This window comes from Procambarus clarkii, chromosome 70, assembly GCF_040958095.1.
Source record: "Procambarus clarkii isolate CNS0578487 chromosome 70, FALCON_Pclarkii_2.0, whole genome shotgun sequence".
Classification (NCBI taxonomy): Eukaryota; Metazoa; Arthropoda; class Malacostraca; order Decapoda; family Cambaridae; genus Procambarus; species Procambarus clarkii.
In genome coordinates, this window is record NC_091219.1 from 27,116,246 (window position 1) to 27,139,976 (window position 23,731).

Below are 23,731 nucleotides of genomic sequence, written 5' to 3' on the forward strand. Positions count from 1 at the left end.
CCACACCTGGCATATTAATATTGTTAACCCTCTAGCTATCACTCTCAGCTTTCCAACCACAGGGCGGCCCCCCCCCCCTTTCCCTAACGTGGCTATCCCGGCCTCTCTCCCATTCCACAAAGCTCGCCCTAATTCTTCACCCCTTCCACTGCTTCCTTTCTCCTTTCCATCCCCCCCCCCCCCACCATCCATTTACTTTGAACAACTTCTACCTAAGAAGACCAGTGTTAAGTAAGACTTTACTGGCGGTTACAGCCTTTTGCACCATGGCATTACTCTATTGGGACGCTTCAAGTGACCGCGTAGCGAGATAGCTCCCCTCTTAGTACTGTGCGTATTAATGGCTTTAGGCATTGTTTGTACTAGCTCTATCTAGAAATCCAACATTATGTTTGTAACTCGTATGTATGTACGTTTACCTGAATAAACATTTGAGTTGATGTACCAATATGTTTGTCTCTGGGTCTTGTGACCTGTTGGTGTTCCGCACAGCACGGAAGCCTGCTGCTCAGGTCTCATGCTGGGGCGGCCATGGTGTTCCGCACAGCACGGAGGCCTGCTGCTCAGGTCTTATGCAGGGGGCGCCATGGTGTTCCACTGAGGCCTGCTGCTCAGGTCTCATGCAGGGGGCGGCCATGGTGTTCCGCACAGCACGGAGGCCTGCTGCTCAGGTCTCATGCAGGGGGCGGTCATGGTGTTCCACTGAGGCCTGCTGCTCAGGTCTCATGCAGGGGGCGGCCATGGTGTTCCACTGAGGCCTGCTGCTCAGGTCTTATGCAGGAGGCGCCATGGTGTTCCACTGAGGCCTGCTGCTCAGGTCTCATGCAGGGGGCGGCCATGGTGTTCCGCACAGCACGGAGGCCTGCTGCTCAGGTCTCATGCAGGGGGCGGTCATGGTGTTCCACTGAGGCCTGCTGCTCAGGTCTCATGCAGGGGGCGGTCATGGTGTTCCACTGAGGCCTGCTGCTCAGGTCTCATGCAGGGGACGGCCATGGTGTTCCACTGAGGCCTGCTGCTCAGGTCTCATGCAGGGGACGGCCATGGTGTTCCACTGAGGCCTGCTGCTCAGGTCTCATGCAGGGGGCGGCCATGGTGTTCCGCACAGCACGGAGGCCTGCTGCTCAGGTCTCATGCAGGGGGCGGCCATGGTGTTCCACTGAGGCCTGCTGCTCAGGTCTTATGCAGGGGGCGGCCATGGTGTTCCGCACAGCATGGAGGCCTGCTGCTAGGGTCTGAGACATTTGCACTGGCGGGCGGCGTTCTTGCCAACTATATGGCTGTTAAGTGAGTGTTGTTGCCTGCCTGGCTGCGTGCTGACGTGGCCGTTTTGCCATGGGGGGGCCTGGCTATTCCTCCTGTGTTGCGAGTAAATTCCGTGGGACTGGAATTCACGTGTAAGGCTGGTTATCCGGCCGTTGAGTTAGTTATGTGTGACATGCTTCGTGTCCCGGTGGAAGCTGTGTATGGCGTTGAGCTTGTTACGGCCCACCGGGTGATTGTTAAGTTCGTGGGGGAGGAGGAGTATCGGGACTTCCTCCGGCGGAACGAGGGGCGTTCATTGCAGTTGCCGGATGGCGCCGGCTCAGTTACGATCTCGGACCGAAGTGGTGCCCTGACATATGTCAGTGTGCACGGTGCGCCCCTGGAGTTCCCTGAAAACCTTCTCCGGCGCTTCTTCGGGAGGTATGGTGCTGTCATCAGTGTGCGGGTGAACAAGCTGTCCTCGGGGAAGTATGCTGGGAAGCAGACGAATGTCCGTACATTAGGTATGCGCCTGCGGTCGGATATCCCATCTTCTGTCCGGCTGCTGGGTTACTACGTTCGGGTGTATTATGCCCGGCAGCCCCGTACCTGTTTCCGGTGTGGCCAGTTGGGGCATCAGGCTGCCGGGTGCTCTGAGACACCTGCTGCACCTGTTAACTTATTCCGGGAGGAGGATTTCCCGCCGCTCCCTCAGGGCGTGGATTCCGGAGATGAAGTGGAGCAGGTCCCAGTCGCTGCTGATGCGGCCCCTCCTGCGTCACCCGACATGCCCCCGGTGCTTGTTGCCCCTCAGCCGAGTGCGTCTGCGTCTTCCTCGACTCCTGCTGCTGCGCCTGGTCCTGCGCCCTCGCCAGGTGTTCCGGCTGTGTTGGGTGTTGGGGGGGCTGCGGAGCATCCTGTTGTGTGCGGCCCGGTTCCCCATGTGGTCGAGGCTGCTGAAGTACTGCGACGGGCGTTGGTTCGCCCGGTTCGTGAGGGCCGTGGTTCTGGGTCCGCCTCCGGCTGTGATGATGTGCGGCCAGTGCCCAAGCGTTCTAGGCGCTCTTCTACTGCTTGGGCTGATATGGAGGACTACGACGCGGGTGGAGCTTCGGGAGATGGTGTGGCGGTTCCAGGTGCCTCGTGCTCTACGACGCTGGTGGTGGCTGATGTCCATGTGTCGGCTGTTGACGATGATTGTGCGTCTAATTTACCACCTGTTCTTTCTCCTGCAGAAGGTTCTCCGCAGTGGGAGGTGGTTGCTCCTACGGGCGTGGATGGTGTGGATCCTGGTGCGAGCCGAGGCATCAAGCTGGTGCTGAAAAAGGATGCCAAGCGTGGGGGGTCCCGGCAGGTGCAACGTTCAGTGGTTGCCGAGGAGCCCTGTGAGGCAGCTGAGGAGGCTCCCAGTGTGCTGCCCATTGCCCGGCCTCTTGGGAAGGAGCCTCTCCCTCTCATCTTGGCCTCCGGAGTGGCGATGGATGCTGACCATCCGTTGCATTTTGAAATTGTTGACCGTGTGCGTCCTGCTCCGTGGTGCCCTTCTACCATCTGGATTCGTCGGGCTAAGTGTTTTATTGTGGGTGTGCCAGAGTTAATGCCCGATCCTCGTACGCTCAATAGTGACCATGTTTCGGAGGACATTATGTTACTTTGGGAAGCGTACTGTATTCGCTTCCCGGCGGAAGAGTGGCCGGACAAGTATGAGATCTTTTCGTAGTCTGTGTGCTTGCTGTGTGTTTTATTTTTCTTTTGTTTTCTTGTGTTTTTGATGTTGGCCCTTCAGGCCGGTGTTTAGTGACGTGTTTTTGCCTGCTTTTTTTTTGTAATTGGCCTCGCCTTTTGTTACTGAGCGTTAATGTATTGATTTTCTGTTGCTTTACATGTTGCCTCTTGTTGTGTGTTTTGTTTTTTGGAGGTGTTGTTTTGTACTGTGATTGCTGGATTGCCATTGTATTCTGTTTTATGTTTTGATGTATGCTGTATTTTTCATGTTTTTCTTGTGTATGTGTTTTGTTGTGCTATGCTGTTTTGTTGTGCTCGGCTGTCGGCCCTTCTGGCCGGTGGTCTATTGTTTTCCTTTATGTATTCTGTATTTTTATTGTATTTAATTTGCATGCTCTGCATGTAAAAATAAAAATAAAAAAAAAATATGGCTGTTAAGTTGAAAATTGTAACTGTTAAGAGCATTCTATTGTGGTTTTAATATTGAACAATTATACATGTATGAAACAGACAAATCTGGTGTCCGAAATAGTAAAAATATTAGTGTGCGATGTGATCAATGTAAGGGGGATATTGGGTGTGCCTCGTATCCCCTACAACAACAAGAAGTTCGAGAGCGATGAGGCCGCCACCTACTAGCTTCAGGATGTCGTCGAATCTAAATCAACAATATACTACCGCCGCTACTTTCTTGGAAACGTAAGTACCTGCCGCTTTACTTCTCTCACCCTGCCTAGCCTGGCCTGGCCTGACCTGGCCTAGCCAGACCTGACCAGACCTGACCTGGCCTAGCCTAGTCTGACCTAGCCTAGTCTGACCTGGCCTAGTCTGACCTGGCCTAGTCTGACCTGGCCTAGTCTGACCTGACCTGGCCTAGCCTTACCCAACACTAATCACCACACGTGACAGCCCAAACGAATCGCAAATAAGTACACGTAACAAGTCATATGCCCGGACACTCTTTCACCTTGGGGACTGAGTGGTAACTATTGTATAGAAGAGCCGGCTCCCTGAGAGTGGTAAGAGGGCGTGATAAGAGGCTAACGTGTGGTCTTGAAGGAAGTCGATAAAGCAGACAATTTTCAAAAGGAAGGGCAGCATAACGAGCAGACAGGAATGGACAGACAGTCGGTTATCCCATAATGTGTAATACGCCCCGCACAGCATGGGTGGAGTGGGGGGGGGTTGTAGCAGGGCACAGTATGGTGATGGTGCGGGTGAAGTACACACCCACTGAATTCCTGCCATCAATAATTGTTTTCATAACCATTAGAACAATGGCATCCCTCCAGCCACCATCCTTCCACTGACCCCCTCCTCTGGTCCTCCACCTCAGACAATAACCCCCCACACCCCCTCTCCCTTCCAGACATCAGCATGTCAAAATCAGTACCATAATGTGTTTAAACTATTTAAACTAAGTCATTGTGTATCTCAAGGTATCTTAATTCATTTGAAAGTGTACATGTGCATTCGCTCATATACTCGCCTAATTGTGCTTGCTGGGGTTGAGCTCTGGCTCTTTAGTTCCACCTCTCAACCGTCAATCAACAGGTGTACAGGTTTCTGAGCCTATTGGACTCTATCATATCTACACTTGAACCTGTGTATGGAGTCAGCCTCCACCACATCACTTACTAATGCATTCCATTAGATATAATCATATATGATTACACATAATCATAATCATTCCATACACATAATCATATATGTGTACGTCAATGTATACATACATGCGTATATATACCTCATATTAAAATACTGATAAACGAATGACCATGAACAAATTAATTTATAATTGTAGCATTATATATAATTTTAATAGACTAATTACGTGTTTATACATTTGAATGGTCCAGACAGGTGGCCAGCCTTGGACATATACACTTCTGGTAGGCACAATGACCTCATGTTAGACCCTTGATAGATTATGTGAGAGAGAGAGAGAGCTGGGGCAGGGAGGTGCGTGCCCCAGGGAGATAATCCATGCCCATGCCCCGCCTCGAGGTCAGTTCTCGAGTCACACCAAGAATAACAATCGAGCAAGTTGTCCTGACCAGGATGTGGCATATTAGGGAGGGTTGAGGAATAGGAAGCCTGTCTGATAGGGCTCTTGGCAAGCAGCTCTCCCTCAGTCTACCTATCTATATGGAAGAAATGTATCTAGGCCCTCCTCCCCCCTGCCTATTCTCTCTCCCCCACCTTTCTTCCTTCATTTCCTCCCTCCTTCCCTCCCCCTCACTGGTGAGAGAGTAGGAGTGTGAGAGTGGTTAGAGAACTCGTAGTTCTCACACTCGTGAAATTGTCTGCGACCCTGGAGGAGTAGAGCGGAGGGGGGGGTGAAAGTAGGTGACGATGGAGGAGTAGAGGGGAGCATTATATGCAGTGAACGTAGGTGTCTATGGAAGAGTACATCATAGAGGAGGGTGAAAGGAAGGTGACGATGGAGGAGGAGAAGGGAGGGGGTGTGAAGGTAGGTGATGATGGAGGAGTAGAGGGGAGGAGGGGGGCAAAGGTAGGTGTCTATGGAAGAGTACATCATAGAGGGGGGTGAAGGTAGGTGGCGATGGAGTAGAGCAAAAGGGGTGGGGGTTGAAAGTAATCATGAGTTTAATTTTTTAGTTATATATAGTGACACCTCGTCTTACGAATGAATATTTATGAACTTTTCGGGTTACGAGCCTAATTTTTTCGAAAAATTTGAATCGGGTTACAAACTTTGCCTCGGGAAAGGAGTTTGTTGATATACGTATGGGCTGACCTAGCGCGTGGTGGCATGGTGATCGCGCCTCAGTTTACCAGTGTCTCCTGCCTAGTAAGTATCGCGCCTCAGTTTACCAGTGTCTCCTGCCTAGTAAGTATCGCGCCTGAATTCTTTGTAAAGCATTACATTTGTTTTGGGATTTTTGGCTATTTGAACATAAAATTTGTTATGATATATCTTGCCATGAGTCCCAAGAAAGCCAGTGGTAAGGTTCAAGCCAAGAAAATGATGGCCTCTGATAGCATTTCAGAGGCCATCATTTGTGAGAAACCAAGGCATTTGCATGAAGACCTTTTAAAGAAAACCCCTGGAACGAGGGGGGGGGGGGGAAGATGAATCAAGTTTGAAAATGTGAAAAGTTTGTGACAATAGAGCCTCGTGGAAAACTTTTGCTGTGGTCATTACCTGGTGGAATGCACCCAGGATGGAGTATTAGAGCTATACATCTTTTAAATCATAAAAGTAATAAACATTTCCCATCAACCTTACAAACAATATTAACCTATTTTCATGTATTTCCCCCATGTGCATTTTAACAAAGTTGCTAAATTGCCTTTATCATTCTGTAAAATTTCAATTACAGTACTGTATGTATAATTTTGTTAGTATAAATGGACTGAATATTCTGAAATTGCTATTAATTTTACAATTTCAGATTCAAAGGTGGTCTGGACACCCAATTTGGTCAGACAGGTGAAGAGAGCATTTAGGATAGTTCGAAGAGATGAAGATGGTCGCAATTGTGTTCGAAGAGGCAAACGCCCCCCTTTGCTCCTGACATTATGTTCAACCAATGACCTCTGCACACCTAACACAAGGTAGGTTGAAAACTCCTCCTTTATGTCATTGGTACATTAGCCAGAAACTCAGGGCTCATGTAGGATTATCCCTAAAAAAAAAAAAGTGGCCCCAACAATGCATCCTCCAAGTCTGGAGGATGAGCAGGAGCATTGTCGAGAAGCAGGACCTTGAGTGTCAAACTTTTCTCTTGCAGATATTTTTTGATGGCAGGGCAAACGACTCCACATCACAGTTTTTCTGCACGTTATATATTTTTTAAAACTCTTGGATTTTCGGAATGATACACGAGCAAGGGTTTAATTTTCAAATCGCCACACAGCACAAGAGTTAGCCTATCCTGACACAAGTTAGCCCAAGTTAGCTTGTGTCCGGGCAGTGACGTCTCCTCTTGGGTAATGTATGTCCTCTTCGGCAATTTTTTCCAGAATAGCTATGTCTCCTCACAATTAAACACTTGTTGTGGAATATATCCATCAATACAGTATCTACAAAATCTTTAAAATCACGAACAAATCTTTCAGCCCCTACTTTGTCTGAGCTGGCACCCTCACCATGCCTCACAACACTATGAATACCACGTCTTTTTTCAAAATTTCTCAAACCATCCCCTACCCACCTTAAACTCTTTCGTATCTGCAGAACTCGTTCTAGGGGTTTTCTTTATAAGATCTTGCATGAAGATTTCATTGTTGACCAAACCACACACTGGAAATTGAATAGACGACGACATTTCGATCCGTCCTGGACCATTATAAAGTCGATTGTGATGAGATGAGGGAAGCAAGAGCATTAAGTAGGGAAGAGAGAGAGGTGAGGAGATGGCAAGTATGTACGTATGTACATGAATAAAACATGTACATACTTATACATAACGTGTGTAAATAGTGTAATAAACACAATAACAGTATTTTGGGAGGAGGAATGTTGGCGAGTAATGTGTTGGAGGAGGGAGGGAGGACTGGCAGGGTGTGGCAGCTCACTCATGTTTTTTGGGCTCACCATACCAACATAGTGGATCGTTATGGTGAATACATACGTAGATGGGTATATACAATGTGTGTATATAGTGTAATAACAGCAAAAGCACTGTTTGATTGTTGAATATGTCGCATATATGAGGCCCATAATTTTGAGCATAGCGATGTTCTATACTTTGAATTATATAATTCCACAAATTACACACTTTTAAATAATATTACATCAAAAAAAAGGAAGAAATGAATGAGAAACTTCAAAATAATTGCGCAACATTTTATTCGCAGCAACTGCCGTCGCACGGGGTGGCGGGGCCGACAGACCCCCATCGCTCCAACGCTCGGCGCCCATAATTTGCTCAACTTCCCAGCTCCATCGCAGCTAAAGTAAGTCACATACAATATTTTTTGTTTAGTTTCCCCGTGATCAGACTCTGCATTTTAACAATATAAGAAGAGAAAAAAATTTTTTGGAAAGAATTTATTTCTTGTGCACCAGGGTGTTATTTGGAGACAGAGCAGTTCAGTGGTTAACTACTAAATTTTTTTTTCTCCCACACACACACCCCCCTAGAAAGCAGCCTGTAACAGCTAACTCCCAGATACCTATTTACTGTTAGGTAACAGGGGTCATCCCCTTTTGTACAAAGAATCTGCTAAAGCTTTTAGGGCTAATCTTTGACACTCATTTGTCTTTGTCGCCCCATATTTTTTATGTCTGAGTTGAATGCTCTAAGGCCCTTAACTAACTTTAGGTCATGTCCCATACTTCTTGGGGAGCTAATCGACACTGCTCCTCTCTTTACATTCCTCTCTCGTTCTGTCTAAACTCGATTATGGCCCTGTTTACTCGTCTGCTTCTCCTTCTACCCTTCACCATCTGGACACACTGCATCATACTGGGTTACGGCTCAGCTCTGGTAACTTTCCTTCGACACCTACCCTAAGCCTGTATGTTGAAACTGGCGTCCTGTTTCTACAGGATCGCCATGATCACTACTGTCTTCTCCACCTTGCACGGTCCTTACAGCACCCTCACTCTTGCTTATGTCATGCCTTGACATTTACCCATCCTGTGGTTCCTGTTCCCCTTCACCACCTATCTCTTTCTGTACGGTTGTCTCTCTTGCAAAATGCTCTTTCAGTTTGTGTTACCAATATTTCCCCTCATGTCATTCCGTCTTTGCCCCTATGGAGGGGTCCCCGTTCCTAAATTCTGTAAGCCTTGACCCACATGACTAAAACTTTTACCCCTCCTACAGTTCTAAATCACCTTTTCCTTGAACACTTTTCTTCACACTTCCACTCTATTTCCGTCTTCACCAATGGGTCTTAAGTCTGCAGACGGTGTAGGCTACTCTGTTGTTTTTCCTGACTGCACCTTTGTGCCTCCTGCCTCCGGAGACTAGCATCTTCATGGCAGAACTTTATGCTATTCTCTATGCTCTTCATCAAGTCTTTTCTCGCTGTCAATCCTCCTCTGTGTTTGTAGTTGACACTTGCAGTGCCCTCATGGCTCTAGAATCCTTTAATCCAGTCCATCCTTTGGTAGTTGAAATTCAACATTGGCTGTTTCTTATCTCCAGTAGATTTAAGACAGTGGAATTTTGCTGGATTCCCACCCATATTGGTGCGTTCTTAAATGAGCGTGCGGACACTGCCGCTAAGGAAGCTATCCGTACCTGTCCCATGTCCCGTAAAGGTATTCCTTATTATGACTTTTACCCAGTTATTCATTTCCCCATTCTTGCCCGTTGTCAGGGTTGTTGGTCTTCTGTTACTGGTAACAAACTGCGTGCTCTTAAGAGTAGTGTGTTCACGTGGCCTTCCTCCTACCACCGTAACCGGTGGTGGGAAACGGCTCTGGCGAGGTTGTATATTGGTCATACACGTTTAACTCACGGGCACTTAATGGAGCGCTGCCCTGCTTCTTATTGTCCAAACCGTTGTCTCTACATGTCCTGACTTCCAGGACTTACGTGTCTTGCTTCCCGACCATCCCTCACTGTCAATTGTCCCTCGATAAAATTCTTGGTAAATTCAATACCTTTGATATTGTTCGCCGTATGCGTTTTTGTTCTTGTATTGGCGACGTTAGTGATATTTAGCGCACTATGATTATCCCACACATTTGATGGTTTGGTAATTACTGTACTGTACAGTACTTTGGTTTGGAATGTATCAAATAAAGTTGTTTCATGTATTCAAATGTGTGAGAAAATCCACTGGGGCTGTGAGATGAAGCGAACCTGTAACAAAGGCATTGCCAGTTGCATACTCTACCACCACTGATGGTAAAAGTCTTACAACTGGATATCTTATGTGACGGGTTATGGTATCACAGCTATACTGAACCAAGATGGTATGGCTCTCCCTCACATAAATGAAAGAAATGCTGCTATTGGCCTTGCAGTGTGTAAGTTGCAGGTGGAAACAAATGAAAATTATCAAATAAATAATTAAACAATTTACTGAAATAGTAATGAACAAAAATAACACATGACAATACTTGACTATCATGTAATGCAAAGGTGAATAAGTTAGTATGACCTTAAATGCAAAAAATAAACTATAAGCAATGAATAAAAGAATTAAGATATACTGGTGTTCTGAAGACAGCTACCATACCACCATGGCATCAGTCACACGACGTTGGCTGGAAGCGGACGACGGGTTAGAGACACGAAGGTGATCCTAGAGCACTAAGGGAGAGATTGCCTCTCCAGGGAGGCAGCGCTCTTTATATAGACCGGTGGTGATGACTCATCCAGTGTCAACACGAGGTGGACATCTGGTCAACTAGCAAACTGCTCATTGTGGCTGGAGGTGCCTTTGTGTTTAGCTGTACCACTGTCAGTTGAAGGCGGCTAACTGCTTGTTTGTGGGGACAAACTGCCAGTTAGCAGTGGCGCCCGGCTTGCCTCTGAGTCGTACCAGGCCGTGCCAGGCCCTGGGGGGTATGGAGAGGTGTTAGGACTGATGACTCTTCTGGGCTGGTGTAGATGTATACTTCCAGTGCAGAGGCATTGAAGGTGAAGGGAAAAGGCAGTTCCACTGCTATGCAGGGGATTCACGTGACACTTGTGAAGCCACAGAAAGTCTGGAGGCCCTACTGAAGCCAGTCCAAGTATTAAATAAAACCCCTGAAGTACGCCGGTGAAGGGTAAAGTGAAGGGTGAAGCAAGACCGTATGCCCCAACTTCAGGCACACACAGAAAATCACGTTTTGGTCCCGCCTCTCAACTGTGTACAGTATTTGAAGTTGGGGCGTATGGTGTTGAACTGCTTCAGCCTTCACCTGATTGCTTGTAGGGCTTACGTAAGACGTTGACTCAAGGAGTGGCCTCAAAACTTGCTGTGATTTATGGGGAAATCCAGTTGTAAGACTTTTACAAAGTCAGTAATATACTGTGGTAGAGTATGCAGCTGCCAGTGCCTTGAGCAAGGGTTTACGTCGCCTCACAGCTCCAGTGGATTTTCTGCTTGGTGTATATCAGGTTGTGATTTTGTGTGTGTACCGTATTGTTATGATCGCCGTTTGATAAGTCCTTTCTGGCCTCAAGAGTCATTGTTACCCACCTAGAAAGATTGCAGATGGCCAAAGCAGTTATTTAAGTTAAGAAGGGACAAGTCTTAAACAGAATTTTGCATAATATTTGACTGTAAAGGGGTAAATTGAGGTAGATTGAAAAACAAAATGGTGAACCGGGCAGGCGGTACTCACAATTAGGCGAGTACACTCAGGAACTTTTAAAGTGCAACCAAACATGCTTTAGGCTCTCACAACAAGAGGTGAGTGGTGGTGGCTCAGGTGCTCAGCCAATCAGAGCACCTAAGGAGGGAGGGCAGGAGTGAGAAGGGGGTGGTATGTGGAAGTTTGGTGACAGTTGTGTGTAGTTTGTTCATCTTCATTGTAAGTTTCATGGCTTGGTGTGCATTTCCCTAGTAAATTTAATTAGGGAAAAATTCAGGTGTTTGATTTTTTAAATCAACTTTTTAAATGTTGAGTTGTTAAAGCCTCAAAGTGCATGGAGTTGGTTTGGGAGTATGGCATCCTCATGCTGTTGCGTGCTCGCGTGAGGTAGCAAAGGTGATGTAAAGTTGTGGGGTGTACATGCTTGGGACGTCCTCTCTCGGGATGGCTGGTGTTAGACCTGTGTGTTTGTCGGTTGTTGAAAAGCCGTCATCCTTTGCTGTTGTGGTATTGATTTTACATTGTTCATCTTGTAATTAATACTGTAGTGCGATATCTAGGGCTACCATTTGTAGGTTTAAAATGTCTAATACAAACAGTTGTCCAATGAGTTTTAATAGGAAATATCATCCACCAAGCACCATTGTACAATTATATTAATTGATAGTATATGGATTGTGCAGAACTGCTTAGAATGATCTTTAACACTTGGCTATATTGGTCATGTCAAATACCTGCACAGTGAATGCTCAAAGACCCTTTCTTTATTCAGTGTTGTCACATACCTCATGGGGGTATGGATAGGCAAACACTCATTCGGTTAAACTTGCCTTGTAGTACTTTCAGAGCTCAGTAATTTGGAATCTGGTTAGCACTTTCCAAATAAATTGACCTTTAAAGTGAATTCCTATTTAGGTTTAAAACATTATACCGAATGAGAAACTCGGATTATATAGCCGAACACCAGAAATGTTGTTATTCAATTTGGTTGCCTAAAGCACATTCAAGGACTACACATTACATGGCATTCCAGGATTCCTCTATACCTTGCCTTATGCTGTAAACATTGCCACAACCCTGTGTTTTATTGATTTAAATGGCCACAGGGAGGCATACAACACTGCAGATCCATTAGTTATCCACTGTGCTGACAAGTGGGCTGACTGATGTTCGTTGACACCTGTATCGTGCTTCAATTTAATCGCCAGGAGATCACCCTCTCACTAGACTCGTCTGTAGGAAGTACAGTATAGGATCTCAAATTACCTTGGATCATAAATAGCATAAGACTTGGGGATAGGAGAGGGTTGCAGTGTTTGTCATGGCTCTCAGTTGTTCCTGGTATTAGGCAATTTAGTTCTGGAATCATTTTTGTTGGCCAATGTTAAACTTTTTCGAAAGTAGATGTTTTTCTGAAAGGGAAGGGGGGGGGGGAACCTCTATGCCTGGATACAGCTATCTAAGTGAATACTTAGACTTATACAGTAGAATAACTACCTTCTTTTCCTTAGTCAAAAAGGTTGCTTGTTTATTTCTAGGGACTTGTATTTTCTTTTATTTTTAACTGCAGCAACTTTCAGTGAATGATAGATTCTTAGTGAAAGGACCTTTACTTCATTGTTGTTGCTTTATGGTCATCTCATTGTGTACAGGGATTCCGCGAAGCTTTTGGGGTTAGTCTTTGACACTCGTTTGTCTTGGTCAGCCCATATCTCTTGCCTCCGAGTTGAATGCTCTAAGGCCCTCAACCTCCTTAAGGTTTTGTCCCATACTTCTTGGGGAGCGGATAGGCGCACGCTCCTCTATTTGCACTCCTCTCTCGTCCTGTCTAAACTCGATTATGGTTGCCCTGCATACTCTTCTACTTCTCCTCCTACTCTTCGCCATCTTGATGCTTTGCACCATACTGGGTTGCGTCTCGGCTCTGGTGGCTTTCGTTCGACTCCCGCCCTTAGTTTGTATGTTGACACTGGCTTTCTCTCTCTTCAGGACTGCCGTGATCGCTACTGTCTTCGCTATCTTGCGCGGTCCTTCCAACATCCTTCCTCTCGCCTCTGTCGTGCATTGACTTTTCCTCCTCCTGTGGTTCCTGTTCCTCTTCATTGTCTCCCACTTTCTGTCCAGTTATCTCGCTTACAGGATTCTCCTTCTGTTCATATTTCTAATGTTTCTCCTCGTATTGTTCCTTCATTACCTCCGTGGAGAGTCCCCCTTCCCAAGTTTTGTACGTCCTTGACTTGTATTACTAAAGCCATTACCCCTCCTACAATTCTGAAAAGCCTCTTCCTTGAGCACTTTTCTTCGCACTCCCACTCTATTTCCATCTTCCCTGATGGGTCTAAGTCTGCGGATGGTGTGGGCTACTCTGTTGTTTTTCCTGACCGTACTTACATGTGTCGCCTCCCTTCGGAGGCTAGCGTCTTTACGGCAGAACTTTATGCTATTCTCTATGCTCTTTGTCTCTTGCTTTCTCATTCTCATTCCTCCTTTGTGGTTGTAGTTGATTCTCGTAGTGCTCTCATGGCTCTAGGGTCCTTTAATCCAGTCCATCCAGTGGTCATTGAGATTCAACATTGGCTGTTTCTTATTTCTAGTAAATTTAAATCAGTAGAGTTTTGCTGGGTTCCCAGCCATATTGGTGTTTCAATGAGCTTGCGGATGCTGCCGCTAAGGAAGCTATCCGTTCTTGTCCCATCTCCCGTAAAGGTATTCCTTATTCCGACTTTTATCCTGTTATTCATTCTTCCCCGTTGGCAGGGTTGTTGGTCCTCTGTGGTTGGTAACAAGCTGCGTACTCTCAAACTTAGTGTGTCCCCGTGGCCTTCCTCCTACCACCATAACCGGCGGTGGGACACTGCTTTGGCACGGCTGTGGGTTGGTCATACCCGCTTAACCCACGGTCACTTAATGGAGCGCCGCCCTGCTCCTTATTGTCCGAATTGCGTTGTCCCTCTTACAGTTGTGCATATCCTTGTTGAATGTCCTGACTTCCAGGACGAGCGTGTCTCTTGCTTTCCGACCGTCCCACGCAGTCACTTGTCCCTCGATAGAATTCTAGGTGGATCGGATACTTTTGATATCATTCGCCTTATGCGTTTTTGTTCTCGTACGTATTGGCATTCTTGGTGTTATTTAGCGCCCTCTGATTATTTCGCAATTTGATGGTGCTACATGGCCTTCCTGGTTTGGTGCCTTCTTTTGGTAATTACCTTCATTGTTGTTTCATTTTAATGTGGTACTGTAGTTGTGATATGGATTGTTCTGGCTCACGTGCAAGGTCTTGGATTTTTTTCTGTTTTATATTAAGAAATTGCCAGTCTTGTTACTATTTGTAGAGTTAGAGATCTGCATTAAGGCCTCAATATTATAATTTTTTTTTTTATAACATCAGCAATTTTTGTGGTTGGTAATATTTAGATTAATGTCAGTGATGTATATGACAAGGGTTAAGACCCCCTGTGGTATGACAGCATTTTTCCCAGTCATTTCTTTAACAAATGAAAGGGTCCTCGTAACCATTCTTTTGTCCTTTCTACCATGTACCTGTTTGTTGCTTCTTGGTCTTTCATTTGGTACTTTGGCAATGTTGCAATTACCATTTCTAAAAAAAAAAAAAAATGAGCAGGTTCATTAGGCAGGGTTTGTTTTTAGCAAACAGTTTAAAAAAAAAAAAAATTCCATTCCTTCAGGACCTTGCAGATGTTAGGTCAAACTAATTGACAGTAATCTGTTTTGCCCTTTCAAACAATGATGGTTTTAATCTAGGCAAAATATTTCAGAATATCTTTAGTTTGGCAGACAAATCATTTAAGAGCTTTGATTAAATTTAAGTGACCAAAGACTTTGTGAAAACCAGGTTGTATAGATGCTTCAGTGTCACTTTTCTAATTGTTTGTAAATTTAACATTGATCTTTAATTTAATCATAATTTGCACAAAGCTTAGGCGTTGCATAGCTTTAAATTTACTTTCAAATATGAAAACTAAAATATTGACTAAAGTGTCTTCCACTTTAATATTTCAGACTAATTTGCAATATTTGTTAGTTCATATAAATTGAATAGGTAGTCCACTTTTACATCTTTCCAATGCATTTTGCATGCACCTATGTAACAAGTTACAAATAGGTGTAAATTTTACAAAGTATTTATTTTCAAAGTAAAAGAATTTCAGATGTTTAAACATTGCATCAATAGTAGTAAACAATTTCCAGCATAATTTCAGGATAAGGTATATAAAGTAGTTTCATTAAAATAGTTTTATTTAATAAGTTTTACATATAGTATTTATAATACATCTAATATTTATTAGTTTCAGGTTGTGGGACAGATGCTCCTAGATGAACAGAAGATCCAAAAGGCCAAGACAACTCCAGAGACAATCACCTGTAAAAGAAAAATAAACATTAAACAGGGACACTACTTTTATTATCACCAATGCCTAATAACAAGCCCACAAAATCCTAACATCCTATCTTTCAAGATAGGCTCAGCAAGGCCTATCCCTTACTCTGGTTTTATTGCAGAGCTTGTTCCCTGAATGGGTGCATTACATCCACCACTTTAGTGCCATCAACACATTGTACATATGCTTTACTGTAAGCACTGTACAATGCATGCCAGGCACTAAAGTTTTAGATGCATCCACCCATTCAGCAAACAAGCCCTGTGAGAATTAACAATGTAACCATTGTTAAGGGTCCCTAAACCTATGCAAATCTAGTCCATCTAGTAGATGGGTAGTAGAGCAATGCTCTGAAAAAGCCAAGCCAGGGAGATCTGCAGGACTGCCTGGTCCCCTTTTATGCAATGGGGTAGGATCAGTACAAACTGCATCATCCCTGTGGGTTGTAACAGTAGGACATGGTTACACACCTATAAATGGACTAGATAAGAGAATTAAGATTAGGTCATTGATATAGCTAAAACATCAAATTCAAACTCACCCACTTTGGTAGCTTTCCTTTTGCAGAGTAAAGGAGCCTCACTCCTAGCCAGTCCATGCATCATAATCACTTTCACCTGAAAAATATTTCAATTTAATTTCAGATTTAAAGCCAATCTTGCTTTACAAATTCAGATGGAAAAATTTCTTTAAGGAATTTACCTTTCCTACATATTCTAGTAGCAGTAGTAAAGATCTAATTTAGCAATATAAATATATGGCATCAATTTGCCAAGTTTCAATAAATGTCATTTGAGAAACTATCCACAACTGCACTTCAATGGCAATTTACATTTATCTTTAGCCAATGCTATATTTAAGTTATTACTATTTTTTTTACTTTTATGCAAATCTATTCAGATTAACCTTTACTACAACTCACCTGATTCTGTTTAAGCAACTGACAGAGGGACTTCTGGACTTTCCAAACCACATTCTGGAAAACTATATAAATTTAAAACCAAGCTAAAGTAAACATTGAATATTTTTTTTACTTTCAAGGGAAAAATACCATCACTTAGAACAAAACTTTTCCTGCCATTAACTTTGACTCATGATTACCCTTAACAGTTATACATTTATAGATTAAAGCTTATTTAACAAACATTTAATGTTAACTAAACAAGATTGATATTTCATTAAAATTTTATTAATAAAACACCCTCAACTATGCTGTTTAAGATCTAATGCCCCACATTACAATTTTAACATAGCACTATTCAATACATTCCTGAAAGGACTAAACTTGCAGATATGGTACACACTAGCCTAAGCCTAGACTTCCATACCCTAATATTTAATAGGTTTTTAGCAATTAACTTCTACCCTCTAATTCCAATGTACACAACACTACTTACTGAAGATCTGCAAGTAATTTCCTGCAGCTCTTTGTTGCCAGGACCTTCCACTATTCTGATGTTAGCTGGAACATTTGTGCCAGCTGCTGGTTTGAAAGGGAGGCATACCATGTGCCAATTCAGGAAGCTTTCCACGTTCCTCACTGCATGTCAGCTCAGGACCTCACTACCATGTTGGGAGGCAGTTGAAGACTAACCAATCAACATCCCAGGCTGGAGAGCAGTGCCAGCTCCAGGAGAATTTACCACCTGCAAAAAAATTTAATACTCTTAACAATCTACACCATCTATCTCATCTTTACCTAGCCCCCAAACCTTACATTTGTCAGCATTAAACTGCATCTGGTAGTCTTAACTATATAGGGCATCCGTATTTTTTATTTGCCAATTCTGCAACTATTGCAGTCTAAACCATAATCTTGCGAATAACCGAGGTCCAAGGAGAGCTTTTAGGCACTACTTACAACACTTCTCCCAACTTAACCCCATTTATAATTTCCTTTGGTATAGCCATGACCTAATCAACTTCAGTCAGCATTCCCAATGATCCGAGCCCCTATCAATTTTGGCCCACTATCAAAATCTCTGCTGAAGTCAAGGTACACAAAATCACAAACCTTATAACTATTTCCTCAACTATGCAACCTAATCCATGAACATTTAGTAATAAAACTATGCGATTCATGTATCTAGTCATGTTTCTCAAATAGAGTAGAGAAATGGCACTTATAATGTTAGATTCTAGTAACTTTCCTCACAATAGACTAAGCTAATTGGTCACTAACTTAAGCGTTAAAGTTAACTCAAACTTTTCCTTTAAAACTTGCTATATTAGGAAGTTTCCACGACCGGCCTTTACCCGACATAATTAAATAGGGTAAAAAACGGTATATTAAATGCAGTAAAACTACGGTAAATTCAATATGATAAACTTGCATTCTTTAAGCATGGGCTGCATAGTAAGTGAACTAAACTAAATGTTAAGCACCCTGGCAAACCACTTCGTTCTATTCAATTTCTTTATTTCATCACTTTGTCCGGCTACAATTTTTAGATTAGATTAAAGGAACACCCTCCCTGGTAACGGCTGAACTAGTTAACCAAATACAAATATTTAGGTAAAATACTTTCATAAAACCCGTCTACTTCCCACACCAGTAGACTTGTTCTGCTAAAGGCATAATGTAATGTTCCACTTTAGTAAATAAAGACTTAAAAAAACACTACCCCATCTGTGTAGTTACTGGTTACCTGACATTCTACGCTTAAAATAACCCATATATTCCCCATAATTGTTCGATATAACTTACCTCTCGCCCGCTGGTCGAGTACACAGCAGTATATATCCTCCTCCATCACTCACCGCGTGGATACTATTTCACTCTGGCCGCAAATTGCCTCAAATCACCTACGTTGTCCATAAACATATATAGAAGAGCAACTGACCGTAGCAACCGTATAGGGATCATCACATAACGTGGGAACATTAGTAGTACTGCTGTCAAAACATAGATGGCGCCAGGACAAACGGTAATTCCTATGGACTCGGATACAAGACACTCCGTACATCGTCAACATCGCACACTAATATTTTTACCACTTCGGACACCAGCTTTAGACGTTTCGCATATGTGTACGTGTTCCATATTAAAACGACAATATAATGCTATTAACAATTAAAATCTTCTATTTAACAGGCATATAGTTATTAAATGACAAATACAAATAAATGACAAATAAATACAAATTCGTCCTTCACTTATGGTAAAGGAAAGTCTACTTGGAAGGATTCAATTTACATGAGATTACGATTAGGATATAAATATATCTGGCAATACGGTGTTGATGTCAGTGAAAAAGATAAGGAGTGTAAATTATGTAGTATGCCGTACGCCCACACCTTAGAACATTATGTATTAGAGTGTCACCTTATTGAAAAATATAGTAATAAGGAAATAAATAGTGTACCACATCAAATTGTTTGGATGTGTGATAATGGTATAATAGACAGTATACTTAGGAGCTACAAGAATTTTGCCCCAAGAATGTAACAATTATATGCTGTACTTGCTGTATTACCCTGCAATGTAAAATGGGATTCTTGTACTGTTATATGTCTATTTGTACTCACTGAATTTGTGCGCCCCTTGAGGGACTTGAAGTAGAGGGGGGTAGAAATAGCCTAAGCTACTCTATCCCTTTGAGATGTATTTATTGCTTATCTCAATAAACATACTTGAACTTGAACTTGAACTACATAAATACACAGATTTACGTATGCCCTACATAAAGTGTTCGATGTGTCTTTTACATAGTGTCATTAACGTGCATTTACAAAGGTGAAATGGAATTCTGATCAGCTTCCACATATACTTTATACACATACATATACACACACAGACATATGCATACACACATACATACACATATATTTGTCTCTTTTACTCTGACAAGGTGAGATAACTGATAGAGAAACTAGTGTGCAATTAAGCACTTAATCACTGAAGGTGATTAAGGTGCTTTCACAAGCTCAGGTTATAGAGTTACATCACATACATTCATTGCATAATTGATACGTTACATGGTCAATCTAGGGTACAAGTCCAATATATCATCAAGTGTTCCAGTACTCAAATAGTAATTACACAGTTCAGCATACCTTAGCCCAGGAGGGCGAAAGTCAGTCAGTATGGGACATTCTACAATATAATGTTCAAGGGAGTGCATATTTTCTCTTTCACAAAGTTGACACATTGTGTACTCGACATTTGGGTTTTGAGAAAGCTGCCAGATACGTCTATATCCCAAGCGTATTCTGGCCACTATAACATCACATTGCCGGGTTCTTGTTCCATTTTGTTAGGCTTAACCGGCAGGCCAAGGTCTGGCAAACACGCAGCGGGGACCATGCATGCGGCGAAAGAGGCTGCATAGAAAAAATTCCGGGCATACCCGGCAGACAAAAATCTAAAAATCCGGCGGCGAAGGAGGCTGCATTAAAATTTTTATGCCTAACCCGTAGAAAAAAAAAAAATTGGCCAAAATATGTCTGGAATTCTGGCAACAAGAATGTCTGTATATAAGTAATCCACAGCTAGGAGCCACATAAAATGATCCGGGCTTAACCGGCGGACAAAATTCCGGCAAACTAGCACCGTTGATAAATAAAAATTCCCGGGCTTAACCGGCAGACTATAATTCTGGCAAGCTAGCGGCTAGGGCAAGGGTGTATAAGAATTCCGTAATAATCGTCGTACAAATGGGGTTGGGGCAGCCTAACATGCCCTGCCTAGGCATGTCCTGGCTGGAACGTCTACAGGCCACGTGGGGAACAGCGCTGAGCACACGCCGACACTTGGGAGGAACCTAGCTTTTCAACTAGAACATAAGATACCACTTTACCTTGGAGAAAGTTGAGTAGTGTAGACCGACCCTAGCTTTTCAGCATGTGAGGTTGAAGGGCCCATGGAGTTAAACTCAACCTGGGTGGGGGCTGTGCTCGGGGTTGCAATCGTAGTTTCCATAGTTTCTTGAAGTCCTAAGAACACAAAAATCCTAAGTTTTTCTTCTTTCTTGCGAAGCGAAACGTGTTTGTAGCGGTGGAGCAAAAAAATTTTTCCTTTGACTTGTGAAGCGGAGCGAGGCTGTAGCAAGAGAGAACGCATGAATCTGAATCTGAATCTGAATAATACAGGAGAAGATGCCCATTGGGGCGAGCCTTGAAGTGGGGACAGCTGAAGAGTAGTCGGTGAGAGGAAATGCTGAAGTTGAAGAAAAAAGTGCCAGGGCTAAACCCAGCTGCGTGGCAATACGTCGATGCTGCAAACAACCCAACAACTGGCTAGGCTTGGAGGCGGGTCTGGAAGGCGGCGGTGGCAGTGCTTCAACATTCAAGGTGGAAACAATCTGTCTTCAGGTGGTGTCTTCTTCTTCTTCAATTTGGTGTTTCTTCTTTCTTTTTGCTTCGAGTAATCATTTGATGTTTGTACTCGGCGTAGTCTGGTGGGAAAAGGTCTTTTGACAATGTGGTTTCGTCGCATTCAATATATATTTTCTGTCCAGGGGGAGAAAGATACAGGCAGCATGGGGCGTTAAAGTTTATTGAAGATTAAATTCTGCAGAACATGTAAATATATAAAGTAAGAATTAACAGTAACAATTCCAAGTCCGAGGACTAGAGTTAACTTAAAAGGTACACCCGTAGTAATTATGAGACCTTAGCCTATAGTGACATGGAAACGAATTCTGCAGAAACGTAAAGCTTAACTGGTACTAGAATTAAGGCCGAATGCAAATGTGAGTAATTATATAACACTAGGATATAACAGGCAGGACACAAAGAGTAACTAATAAGTGAGAGACCACATAACACATAATGTACCCGACCAAGAGGCCGGAAAGACCTAATGAATAAGGAGAAGGGGGTGACTACAAGTAGGGCTTACTAGCACCTAGACTGGGCAAAGTATTAGCTGCGGACAGCGGGACACTTGGGGACCGGCGCTGCACCCCCCTTCCCACATGCAGTGGGGAGACAATCAGGACAACTGTGCAAAGCATGACAAGGGTACAAAAGCAGCCGCTTGCAAAGGGGGGGAGGGGGGGATTTTGCGAGGGCAGCGGCGAGGGCAGGCGGAGTGAGGGCAGAGCCCCATTGTGCGCCCGTATTTATAGGGCCCCAAACTGCCCGCGCAACGCCGCGGGACGCGCTGCGCAATTGTTTCCTTCTCCCCCGCCAGAAACATCCCCGCTTGCATCAAGCAAGCAGTGACCATTACTTCGTTCCTAAGTGTGTACTTTAAGTTTGGATCATTCAGCAGGCATTCCGTATTATCTTGTGTTGAGTATTGCTGGAGAGGCGTCTGTATTCGGGAGTTCCAAGTGTAAGTTTTTCACGTTGATCATATAGTGCGGAGACTCTTGGAGACTCCTCTGTTGCTGGAGATGGAGATGGTGATTGTGCTTCAACGTCAATCGAGGCAGTAGAGTCATCATCGGAAAACAAGTGTTGGTTTGCAGAAGCATCAGGTGTAGGTACCTGTGAAGCTGGTGTAGTCTCAGGTGCGGCTGGTGTAGTTTCTGGTGAAGTTGGTGTAGTCTCAGGTATCACTGGAGAAGTAGATGGTTCGTCTGGAGTAGTAGCAGTGTGCAAGGATGTTGCAGAGTCTGTAGCAGGTTGCACAGGGTGGGCGTCAGCAGACAGGATATCTGCTAATGCAGTTGAAGGGTCATGCAGAACGCATGACCCCTCCTCTCTTCTTATATAGGCCCCCCGCGGCTCTCCGCACGCTGCGCTGCGGATCGCATGCCCGAAACGCTTTGCGTAATAGAGGCTTTAGGCATTGTATGTACTAGCTCTACCTATAAGTCAACCAATCTTTGTAAAAATTTATTGTATGTATGTACCTTACCTAAATAAAAATTATTATTATTATTATTATTATCGCGCTGTGCAACTGTCTTCTCCTCCATCAGAAATTCCTCCGCATTCCTACGTAATGCAGCGGTTATTTATTTAACCATAACTTTGCATTCATTTAATAATTATATTAAGATATGTTTTCCTTGAAATGTAGTTACATTATCGTCTACATGTTTTATTCTGACATAAAGACCTATGGCGTTACTTTGCATATATGCAAAGTAATTATAAAATTGATTGGCTTGTGTGGAGGCCTTCACACTCCCTGAGCGAGCCATCAAGTAACTATAAAAACCCATATATCTTCACTTTCACTTCAGTTATATTTATGCCAAAGTACTAACATGCAGCTTATATTTATGTCTTTATGATGACATAGAAAACTTCGTTTATTACAATATCTAGATTAAATTAACATTGATCTTCGGAAGGTCATAGTTCCCATATCGGTATATAAGGAGAGCGTCGGCCATGAAGCCTTGTTTAAAGTATGAATATTTTTCCTCTCTAATAAGGTATAATCTCTGTGATGGATTCACAAAAACTATTTTATATCTGCCTTTCTGATAACATATACAAATATAATCTTTATTTGTGAATATTTGTTAATTAAGCAATATATCAGAGGGCGTGTAGGGTTCGGTGTTCAATGAACGAAAAGGACTGGATCACTATGTACAGGAGGCTGATATGGCAGCAAACACTCTCCAGGCGACCATATATCTTGGATAAGTCGCTCCACACAATTGTCGCTTGGACCGTCGACTTCCTATGGCGTCACACCTCACATATTTACGTCTCATTTCGTTATGAAATTAGATTATTTCAGAGTAAAAATAGGTTTGATCATGTTCTACGTGTAGCACCAACATTATAGTAAGTAAATATACCATATTTCTTCATTACTTACGTAATGCTAGGACGATTTGTGTAGTTTTGGGCCGATTTGGGCTGATTTGGGTAATTCTATGGACCGCCTGCTGCTCAGGTCTTATGCAGGGGACGGTCATGGTGTTCCGTACAGCACGGAGGCCTGCTGCTCAGGTTTCATGCTGGGGCGGCCATGGTGTTCCGCACAGCACGGAGGCCTGCTGCTTATGTTTACTACTTTAAGTATATACTGTGAGATGCACACAGACTACGGCCATTTCTAAATGAAGTGTTTTTTTTCTATTAATGTTGCTAATCAGTAGTAGAAGAATTTTGTCTGAAGCAATTTTTCTTTGCTTGTCATTTATGTGAATTTTTTATTCATGTTTGTTAGTCTAGTCAAAGTATTCTGCCTTCATTCGTGTGCTGGACCAGGTGA

At 43.5% G+C, this 23,731-nt stretch overlaps 2 protein-coding genes across 5 annotated transcripts; one reads left to right on the forward strand and one right to left on the reverse strand.

Moving 5' to 3' along the window:
- The first annotated feature begins 1,387 nt into the window (after positions 1–1,387).
- LOC138356084 (microtubule-associated protein 1A-like) lies at positions 1,388–15,615 on the forward strand. 4 transcript variants are annotated; one of them, XM_069311737.1, is made up of 4 exons: positions 1,388–3,666; positions 6,387–6,549; positions 7,795–7,893; positions 15,511–15,615. In XM_069311737.1, exon 1 carries the CDS (start codon positions 1,427–1,429, stop codon positions 2,960–2,962), a length of 1,536 nt encoding a protein of 511 aa, XP_069167838.1. In that variant the 5' UTR covers positions 1,388–1,426; the 3' UTR covers positions 2,963–3,666; positions 6,387–6,549; positions 7,795–7,893; positions 15,511–15,615. The 4 variants fall into 4 exon arrangements, with proteins under 4 accessions (XP_069167838.1, XP_069167839.1, XP_069167840.1 ...); XM_069311738.1 differs by having other exon boundaries at positions 15,517–15,615; XM_069311739.1 differs by lacking the exon at positions 7,795–7,893.
- A 6,198-nt stretch (positions 15,616–21,813) lies between these two features.
- LOC138356018 (merozoite surface protein CMZ-8-like) lies at positions 21,814–23,432 on the reverse strand. Its single transcript, XM_069311569.1, has 2 exons — positions 23,333–23,432; positions 21,814–22,208 (listed from the first exon to the last, which is right to left on the reverse strand). The coding sequence occupies exons 1-2, from the start codon at positions 23,430–23,432 to the stop codon at positions 21,814–21,816; spliced, it is 495 nt and encodes a 164-aa protein (XP_069167670.1).
- Between the last annotated feature and the right edge of the window lie 299 nt (positions 23,433–23,731).

Bases quoted from the DNA above. Each gene is read 5' to 3' on its own strand.
- LOC138356018 (XM_069311569.1), bottom strand. From the start codon at position 23,432: ATGACCGTCCCCTGCATAAGACCTGAGCAGCAGGCGGTCCATAGAATT. The intron at 22,209-23,332 runs GTAAGTAATGAA...CTGCATTAGCAG, and splicing joins ACAAATCGTCCTAGCATTAC to ATATCCTGTCTGCTGACGCC.
- LOC138356084 (XM_069311737.1), top strand. From the start codon at position 1,427: ATGTGTGACATGCTTCGTGTCCCGGTGGAAGCTGTGTATGGCGTTGAG.